At 42.5% G+C, this 10787-nt stretch overlaps 1 protein-coding gene across 1 annotated transcript in view; it reads right to left on the reverse strand.

The window, feature by feature from the left end:
• Positions 1–1002: 1002 nt before the first annotated feature.
• Positions 1003–10787, reverse strand: part of MOSPD2 (motile sperm domain containing 2) — a 52077-nt gene continuing 42292 nt past the window's right edge. The window contains exons 10-15 of the mRNA XM_072138466.1: positions 9978–10090; positions 9495–9591; positions 7446–7542; positions 6941–7070; positions 2512–2614; positions 1003–1811 (exon numbers count right to left, since the gene is read on the reverse strand). Coding sequence (XP_071994567.1) covers positions 1665–1811; positions 2512–2614; positions 6941–7070; positions 7446–7542; positions 9495–9591; positions 9978–10090 — 687 coding nt within the window. The 3' untranslated portion in view covers positions 1003–1664. The remainder of the gene's footprint in view (positions 1812–2511; positions 2615–6940; positions 7071–7445; positions 7543–9494; positions 9592–9977; positions 10091–10787) is intronic.

Here is a 10787-nt window from a genome sequence, read left to right on the forward strand (position 1 = left end):
CGGAAGGCCGAGTCAGATAGAACCAGACAACGAAGCTTTGTTGCAGATCGCAGAAAGTTTAAAGCAAATTTGGCATCCCTAAGACATATAGATGTGAAAAAAAGCTCTCCCAAGACTTATTGTTACCTTAAATTCTATGGAGAGGGGAGGTGGGAAGAACAGCCCATAGAGACAGAATTAGACACTGAAGCTCTGCTGCAGAAAGTTTAAAGCAATTTTGTCATCTCTTAGAAGTATAGATGTAAATATAGCTCTCTTAAGACCTACTGCCCCCCTCCGATCTCCATAGACTTCTTTCATAACAATTCAGGCAGATGGAGAAGCTAAACAGCAGGGAATGGCCATTTTAGTTGTTGACTTCTATAACAACATTTCATTTATGAAAAGAAACTAAAATTAATGGTTAATTTTTAAGCAGAGACGTAAAATTAGGCCAAATTCTTTATTACTTGCTGGTCTTAAGCAAACTTATTGTGTCCTGCTCGAGAGCTCATGCAATCGCTTAAGCAATTCCTGAAAAAAACTGCAATTACTTAAAGTAATATGCATGTAGACATAAATAGGGAACAGGTCTCCCCACTTTCATGGTGCTCTTCCCACCTATAAAATATTATGATGTACTGAAAAGGTGTCACAGCGCCCACATCAACCCTGCTGATCCCTAAGGATCCTTACAATGGCTCCTTACAGACTAAGGTGACTGTGAGGTGACATCCCCACTGCAGGAAGTCTCATGATTTATAGTGGATTTTCTCCTGTACATTACTACTCCATGGCAAAGCTCTGCACAAAGATGGCATAGATTTACATAGAAACCTGTCTGGACATATTCTCATTGAATCCAATCCCTTTTTCTTACTTCTTCAAATATACTTTGTGTTTTGCACACACAAATCTAGAATATCTGCCTCTCGGTTTTGTGTGGACCTACCCCGTCAGTGGTCATAGGCCTCTCAGACAGCTCTTTCGACCCCCTCATACACTTGCATGCTCTATGGGGTGTCCTGCCAGGCATGCATGTTTCTCGGTGTCAGGAGAGGCATAATATACTACCAGCCTCCTGTGGCGTTGGCTTATCTACAGAGAGAAAACAAGGATCATGCATGCTATAATCCAACATGTCCAATCCTGCTTTCCCTACTTAGGAGGTTGAGCGGGGACATGCCATGCACTTTAGATGTTGGTCTGGACAACCCATCATTTAGTGAGTGTAACTTTAGTTATGTAGCCCATTGATAGACTATTGACCCCAATAGGAGATCCACTTTTGGATTGGTGTTTAACCAATAATAAACAAGGGCGATCCTATAAAAGAAGCGTGACGAAGAGGAAAAAGCAAAAAGAGAATTCCATGCAAACGGCGTCACCCCCACCCCAACCATTGGCTTCAGTCCTCTCCTCTGTTTGACACGTAGCAAGATGTATACAGGCAGAATAACATGATCCCACAAGCACCGAGTTAACCTGAGATATCAGAATTTGGATACAGAGGACGTGTAAGTGCCCTCCATCCTACCGTCCTTCGGGTGACATGTTGTATCATGGTTCAGTGCTGTTCTATCCCAAACATTAAAAGGCAACTTTGGCTCAGTCAGGACAAACCTCTTGCAGGAATAGCATATTAAATATTACAAATCACATCGGGTCCGTGGGTTGGCATCGGATTATCTGCTGGTCTCCTTCAGAGAGTACAGGATGGCAGAGACCATGGCAACTAGCACAGATAATAAAAACGCTATCAAGTGCTGGTACCAGACGCAGTGTCCAATCTGATCCTCCAGTCTGCGGTTTGTTTCTAGAAGTTGATTTATCTGCAGGGAAAAATATATTGATGAGGAAAACTATGAATTACAGAGTATGAGCAGTGGTGGCTGCTGGTACATCTTTACCCATCCGTCCAGGGTCATCATGATGGATTCAGCGCATGTGCAGTACATGTGGGTGAGTTGTACAAGGAGCTGGAATGTACTATGTAGACAATGTTGAAAGGGGTAATACATCTTTGCTCCTTTGCTCATGCACTGTGATGGATTTACTATGCATGCGCCAATTCCAATCCAAGGCATGTACTATGCACACATTGTTTGCTGGGGAACTACATCTTTACTTATCCTCCCTAAGTGCATTGTGACACATTGGGCGCATGTGTAGCACATCAGACAATGAGCAGGGATGTAATGTGCATGTGTTGCTGGCTTGGCAGTACATCATTGCTCCTCAGCTGTGCATTGTAAAGGATTTGGTGCATGCGCAGTACACCCAAGGTGCGTAAATGTATGGGGCATGTGCCGATCTCCGGCTGAGGCAAGGCAGTGGAAGAAGATGGCGGCAGAGATGAGCACCACAACTATGCGAGGAATGACATTTTGAGCATGAAGTACAGGCCCAATGTATAATGAGAACCTCATTAGCATGAAGAATAAAGTAATTTTTTTTTTTTTTAGCATTACAGGTTTTTACATTTAAATCAAAAGAATTCAAACACATGAGACACAATCATTGCTTTATCACCTTGAAATGCAGATCTTCATTGCCCAGCAGCGGCCTGTTCACTGCATTTTCCTTGATCCCCAATGTGGTCGGTTTGTTGGCTTCAACCACATGGCATCTTAATCTGAAATATAGTGAAGACGACGATCGAGAAAATCTTTGGTTATGAAGGGGTTAAGCCTGAGTATTGAGCTGTGAATGATCTTTGTGTCCCATTTCCATTATCTTTACTTTTTTTTATACTCTGTATATTGTGACTGCGATCACATTGTGGTGGATGAGGCTCCAATAATCCATTCTGACTGCTACTAAATGACTGGAAACCCATCATCTTTTTTTTAACACATTACGGTCCTGAATGTGACCAATTAACCCGTAATAAAGATGTAGTTATTCATGATGTCACAGAACTGGTGTTAAAGAAGGTCACCGCTCTTGTGTAAACATTGCTACATTACAGTAGAACGGAAAATTCCCCAACATTCTAACAATTGTATGAAAAATCTTCACTATTTAAAATATTTGGGCAACAGTAAATGGAAATATTAACTTACATGGGATGGAAATCTATACAAAAGGAAAGTCTCCCTACTTTGGAAGAGTTGCCTTGTAGGGTTATTTTGCCTTCCACATGATCAACACTTTATAGGTTGGACTTGATGGACCCGTGTATTTTTACAGCCTCAGGCTGCATTCACACGGACGTATGAAAACAGCCATATCCGTACCGTATTTTTACGGGTTACATGCGGCCACATTCATTTCAATGGACAATACGTCTAACCATTTATATTGACGTTTTTGACACTGGAGCGTACCGTATACTAGCCGTATAAAAATATAGAGCATGTCCTATTTTCTCCCGTATTTCAGTTCCGTATGCCCTAGAAGTCTATGGGGACGTATAAAATACGGGTTACATACGTGCTGCATACGGATGAAAAACATCACGTATATACGGGTCGTAAATACGGGACTGGAGAAATCATACGGTCGTGTGAATGTAGCCTTAAAGGGGTTTTCCTACAAAGGCAAGTTAGGCCCTATCCATGGGATAGGGTCTAACATGCTGATCGGTTGGGGGTCTCAGTGTTCTGTGTTCTCCGTCAGCTCCATAGAGATTAAGGGAACAGAACGGCGATGCGCCGCCGTCTCCATTGCTCTGAGGGGTCAGTCGGACCCCTCATTCTCGCGATCTGCACAACATGACTGTGGTAATCTTTTATATTTATGATCGATGGCCTTTTTTCCCTAAAATCAATGTTTAATACTATGTTGATGAGCCAAAAGGGCTCTATGGAGGGGGGTTGTTACCAGAGAATCCCTGTATTGCTGCTTCTCAGGTTTGACACTGAGCAGGAGCAGTTCCCCCTTCCACTATGTACTCAAACTTTCTCTGCTGCAATGAGATTACAGCAGGCCGAGGGAGGGTTGGGGGGAGTGTAACAGCCTGTCGGGGAAGGCGCGCTGCTACTTCAACCCCCGTCGGGGAAGGCGCGCTTCTACTTCAACCCCCATTGGACAGCGCACCCTCACGGACAGCGCACGCACTACTACTTTTTTGACCCAGATGGGGCACTTAGGGACCTTGTTTTCATGACCTTCAGTAATACATTTATCCCATATCCTATAAATGGTGATAAATTTCATAGGTAGGGAAAACACCTCTACTTGTGTTATGCACAGAATAATGCAATGTAAAATTGTAAGAATTCATGTCCTTCTAATTCTTAGACTTCATTAATGGCTGACCGCGTGTCGCTATAATGCAGCAACGTCAAGTGCGACACAAACAATAATACTTCAAGCCGACGGAGAACTTCTGAGGGAATAATAATTAGCAGAAAACATTGGAGTCTGTGCGATAAACAAGTACTCCATGTTACCACTCTCTTCATTAGAAGAAATAGGAGGTCAATTTCAAAAGGAATTTAATTAACGACGATTCCGCTGCAAAGTCGGAGCTTCATTAAACTAAGGAAGTCTCCGCGTGCTCTGCGGGGGAAACCTTGTGAACCCACAATATTCTGAAGATGGAAATGCCAAAGTAATTACAGATAAGACAATTGCCAGTGTTTTGCTGCAGCTATTTTTCGTCTTTTAGGTTCTACAAGGAAAATAATAAGCTTTTTTGCTAAAAAAAAAAAAAAAAAAATAGGAATACAAATGTAAGGCGCTACAACTATTGGCTATTTCCTGTGCATTGACCTGGAGGTTACATGGAAACTATGGATGACAACTGCTGTATTGCGTGGGTTCACCTATTAACTCATCACAGAACGCCTCGCCAAAGGAGAAGTGACAGCTTCAGCCACATTTACTGCTCTCACCCTGGCTCAGCTAACCTGAACAGATATGATATGTGCAGTTCAGCTGAGCCTGGCCCAGCGCAGTAAACCTTGCTGCTGACGTTTAGGTCGAATATGCCTTTCCAAACTCGTGTCCAACTATCCTTATTGTGACCATTACCATCTACCACTAGGATAAATGACTGTATGCAAATGAGCCTTAGGGGCTCCAGGCTCCATTAACATCTATGGAGGCTAGAGCCTCCCAGGCTCATTTGCATACAGTCCTTCATCCTGGTGGTAGATGCCCTTTAAGAGAAATGTAAGCTAAACGTCCCAGCAAAACAGGAGGCACTGCATTTCTACATAGATCACTTTTCAAAAGTTGCCTTAAAAGGAAACCTGCCATCAAGAATTTGAACATTAAAGAAGATCCTATGGTAGGTTCCCCCTAACTTAGCCCTAAACTATATCTTTCTAATCCTTTAATATAGCCTAACCGGATCTAAACTTTATCTTAACCCCTTAAGGACGCACGTTTTTTTTCGCTCATTTCTCGCTCTCCACCTTCAAAAATCCATAACTTTTTCATTTTTCCGTGTACAGAGCTGTGTGAGGGCTTATTTTGTGTGTAACAAATTTTACTTTCCCGTAATGTTATTTATTGTGCCATGCCGTGTACTTGGAAAATTAAAAAAAAAAAAAATTAAAAAAAAAATGTGTGTGCATCACATTCTTGTGGGCTCACTTCTTACGACTTTCACTCTGCGTTTCAAAATAACACCTCTACTTTATTCTTTAGTTCGGTACAATCGCGATGATACCAAATTTATACAGGTTTTATTGCGTTTTAATACATTTTAAAAAATTAAACGAATGTGTACGAAAAAGGGAAACATTTTTTTTTGCCATCTTCTGACACTAATAACTTTTTCATACTTTGGGGTACGGAGCTGTGCGAGGGGTCATTTTTTGCGAAATGAGCCGACGTTTCCACTGCTACCATTTTTAGGACTGTGCAGCATTTTGATTACTTTTTTTAATGTCATGTAAAAAGGTGTAAAAGTCGCATTTCGGACATTTGGGCGCCATTTCCCGTTTTGGAGGTCACCGCGGGTTATAACAGTTTTTATATTTTGATAGATCGGCATTTTGGGACGTGGCGATACCTAACGTGTTTGTGATTTTTACTATTTATTATGTTTTATATCAGTTCTAGGGAAAGGGGGGTGATTTGAATTTTTAACATTTTTTTTTTTTTTTTTACATTTTTTAAACCTTTTTTTTCCACTATTTCTTAGACCCTCTAGGGTACATTAATCCTAGATGGTCAGATCGTTCCTACCATATACTGCAATACTACTGTATTGCAGTATATAGCATTTCTGCACAGTATACGTTACAATGAGCCACTGGCTCATTGCATGAATATGCAGAAGCCATTCAGCCTCGGGTCAGACGAAGACCTGAGGCTACCATGGAAACCGATTGCCGCCCCCGATGACATTCAGGGGAGTTATGATCGGAGGTAACATGAGCCGCCATGCTTTCAGTGCCGCCGGCAAAGAAAAGGTTGACAGCCGCAATCGGTGCACAGGAACATGTAACATATCATAGAATGGTCTCAGTAATTGATTGCCTCAATAAGATTTGTAATATTTCTTGTGGTTCAAAAGTTATCACCAAAGAAAGTTTCATCAAGGTTCCCTATAATGCACAGCAATATTGTCCCTAGTTCTAAAGACGCTGGTTCCAATTGTTCTGATAATCTATGGAGAATCTGCGTGATGATAACTTTTGAACCATGCAAGATATTGAAGCAATTCATAGGTTGAAAAACCTAAAGGACATCTACCACCAGGATGAAGGATTATAAACCAAGCACACCGACATACTGGTGTGTGGCCCCTCTGGCAGGATCTGCTCATCTTTCAGCTTCTTATGTCCTTTTTACAAAAATGGCTTTAAAAATTAGGCAAATGAGCCTGAGGGGTTCTAGGCTAAATTAAAAGGAAGTGTGTTCGGTTTACAATCCTTCATCCCGATGGTAGATTTCCTTTAACAGTTAATTGCTGATATTTAGGTAATTTTTTTTCTTTGGATTCTGAAATAAAAGCGCGTCATGGGAATAATATGGACATTATAGACGTCAGTGCGCTCACCTGTGTTCCATGACCTTATTCCTGGGCACTTCTTTCCAGAATTGCGCTAGCTCTTGCGCTCCGGTTCCCGATGATTGCTCCATCTCAGCAGCCATGACTAAGAATCGGTCTTGAAGTGATGCAGTCGAGGCTTTGTACGAGAAATAAATAAGAAGGAAAGCAATTGAGGACAAGTCTGAGATCAGGAAGCAATCCGTTTTCTAATAGACCCTGTAAGCGGCTGCATTACAGATGTGCGGCACATTTCGGGGGATACCTGGGAGGCGCTCGCTGCCATCCATCACAGCCTCCTGCAATCATGACAAGGTCGTGAGCTTTCCTTACATTATCAAACTTATGAGATGAGAAAAACTGGTATTACTGAAAAGTCCTTAAATGCAAAAGGTTTTATGTAACGTCGGCAGATTGAAAATGTCCCCATTTATACCGCACTGATATAACCTATGGAACATTCCCCTAGAATCCTCAATTGCCAAATGCCTTCTAATAAAACAATAGGAATTACCTGCATGGAGAGAGACCACAATGTCCACCGTGGAGCCGGGTTCACAACTGCTGTTGCTTGGTTTTACCCGAAATTTATCAGGGGCGGTTGTCCTCACCTAAGAATACATAATAAAATGGTCAGAAGGCTTAGTCGACCACCTCTACTGACTGTCCTAGTAAAAACATGATTTGCTCATAACGTAAATTATTTGGATATTCTATTCTTAGACCTCTGTTTTGTGCTGTTCCTATGTTATTCCTCCTGGAAATATGCACATAATTTAATAACCAGGTGTTACCATGCCCATTGGCAAGGTGGTGATAGTGAAGGTAGACCCCTAAAATAATAACACACCCTTTTCATTTTATTCATACATTTCTAGGTGGAATAAAAAAAGAGGGATAAAGACAATAAAAAGGTGCCCGTGTCCACGATAATCTGGTCCAGCACAACAAATTACTGGGCCTGCAGTACAAATATGGTCAAGTCCCAAATTTATGGGACCTGCTCCATTATGATGTTTAACAATTGGATCTACTAGTGCTAATGTCTATTACGGCAAGGACGGATAATTCAATGGAGAGCACATGGACACAGGAATTTCTATGTGCTCACACACCTGGTCGTATTTTCCACAAATTTGTGTGCGGATCAGAGCCATAAAACTCTTGCTTGAGGCTTGGACAGTATTTTTTTGCAGGCATACAGCTTGGAAGAAGAACAACCTCCCTGAAGACACAGACTACAAATCCGTTATTTGTGACCGGAGAAAAGCACATATTTGTTAATATGTAGCCTTAGTCTTAGACTTTTCAGGAGGGCTGGAGAGGGCCAGCATCAGTCCCAGTGTTGCTATGACCAGCCATATGTCCAAGCAACGGAGGGGGTCAGTATAGGGTTTTTTTTTTTGTTTTTCTTTTAAAGCTCTCCACAGCCCGCTACATTTTTTCAAATTGTCGCACAATCGGTTTGAAGGAAATCTCCCACCAAAGTCAAGCATGGAAAAACCAGGAGCACTTACTCATAGATCCAGGCCCAGTGACGGTGGTAATATTATTATGTGTGTTATCCATGACATCTTTACTTCAAAAATCGACTTTGAAAATTAGGCTTATGAGACACAGAGCCTGTAAAGCTGAAGCTGTTATACTTCCCTCCTCCTACTGTGTGCTGAAACTTCCTGTGCTGCAGTCAGACAGAGGAGGGGCGGTGGTGGGTTGCTGAAGAAGCAGAGGCAGAGGGAGACAATGGGGCTTATTTACTAAGGGTCGGGGTTTGCACTTTTGTTGGACTGTTCGTCGTTTTCAGGGATTGCATGGCTTGGACAGGTATTTAACAAGTGTCTGCTCTGGGATTTTGGCGCAGCTGCGCTGCTTTCATGAGCCACAAATCGGCGGGGGGGGGGGGTGGGCGTGCAATTGGACAATCCAACTGATTCGGACTGAGCGCGGGATTTAACTTTCAAATTGTGTCACAAGCCAATGCACTTACATGCACCAGCAAGAAGAAGTGGAACTCCAGCGGACCTGAGCGGGGAAGCGACACATGAAGGATATCGGGCGCACCATCTTAGTGAACCGCGACAGATCGTGAAACTCCAGGGAACGGGTAAAGACAGAGCATAAGCAGGCTCTTCTAACAGAGCCGGTATAGGTCATTAGCATGATTTTAAAAGGAAGGAGGCCATAGAAAACACATATCATGCTGGTTTATCATGCTTGATTTTTATGGTAGATTTCCTATTCTTAAAACCTGCTCAGGCCTCCCTTTGATACTTCTAGGTTTCCAGGCCAAGGAAGGGGTTTGGTCATGGGACGGGCAATGTCTGGCCTCCTCGGATCAAGGAAAGACTAAGAAAGTGAAATCCCCTGGAAGATGTAAGCAAGGAGGACACTCATTGGCCAAAGGTGGTTGAGCAACCCCCCTTCTTGCCAGACACAAGCACAAAAACCGGAGAAGGGCAAGTATGCATGGTCCTGTATTTTCCCTCACCCCAGCCCCTCTAGTAGGTTTCTACTTTCCCTCTAAGACCTGGGATTGTGTTGGACAAATTAAGATGTGATTTACCTTAAACGCCACCGTATTTTTGGTGACATTATTGAGGACGATGACACATTTCCTTTCTCCGCTTTCCTTGGACCCAAAATGTAATTCTTCTGCAGGACTAAGAAGAAACAAGACATCATTGCCATGTAAACAACCAACACAGAAAAAAAATAAAGTTTTTTCTAATGAGAGAACACAGATGTCGTATAATAGTTTATTACAGAACTTTTTAGAAGATTCATCTGCAAGGGCAGAAAAATGAAACGGCATCAAACCCGTGGGGAAATTTTCCCTTTAGAAAGAAACAGATGAAAACATCGACAGAAAGATGTGACTTTGGAGCGCAAATGAGACAAATCAGCAAAAACGTCAGGCGTCGTGCGAAGTCCCTCAGAAGACGGAACGCGCTTGATGTCAGCGCTTTAAGAGGCGCGTTTCACAATCTTCAGAGACGCAAACATTAAAAGAGTGAACCTTGGAAGCGTCTGTGATCTTCTAACATACCTAATATGTAGTAATGCTCCTTTAAAGATGGTTGACGTCCTCCTGTTATTTTTCGGCTTGGCATCGGGTTTTTCACCATCATCGTGTCTGTAGTGATCTTCTGTGCTGTGTAACTGCAATAGAGAAGAACGGAGGTGAAATCCCTTGTTTCTGCTTATCTGACGTTCGACTGACGCCCTTTTATCTCCCGCATCCGTTACCGACACATTGAGAAATTGCATCCTCTGTAGTTGCTGTAATAATAGGATAGAAAACGTGCAGCAACAAAGAGGCTGTAATATCTGTCTGCTCTAGGACATGCAAGATAACAAAGCTAGGCCTATGCTAGAGGCTCTGGCGGAAGTGCAAGAAAGTGCATATCCTATAGCAAGATTATTACAGGCTTCAAAAAATGATTTACTAATCCTTTAGAAAGGTGATCAGTATCGAATCAGTAAGGATCAGACGCAAAATTTTATTGCTCAATAAAGATGATGATAGTAAACTTTGCGAAATACTTTCTTCCCGTATTAGGCTGCATTCACACGACCGTCTGGGGGACATATATATGGCCGCAAGCTAGTGGGCTTACATAAGTCCCCCATAGAGAGCAATGGCCACACGTGCGGCACCGTACCGCTCCACAAACGGGGTAAAAAAAAAAAAGGACATGTCCAATTTTTCCCCCGTGTTACAGCGCCCTGCGTCGCTATGGAGAGTGGAGGGGTCACCACTACTTCTCTCCATCGTGGCGAACGTATGCCTGGCGGAGATGCAGCCAGTTTATGCAAATAATATTGCAAACTGACAACAGAGATAAAAGGAACATGA

This window comes from Engystomops pustulosus, chromosome 2 (assembly GCF_040894005.1).
Source record: "Engystomops pustulosus chromosome 2, aEngPut4.maternal, whole genome shotgun sequence".
Taxonomy (NCBI): Eukaryota; Metazoa; Chordata; class Amphibia; order Anura; family Leptodactylidae; genus Engystomops; species Engystomops pustulosus.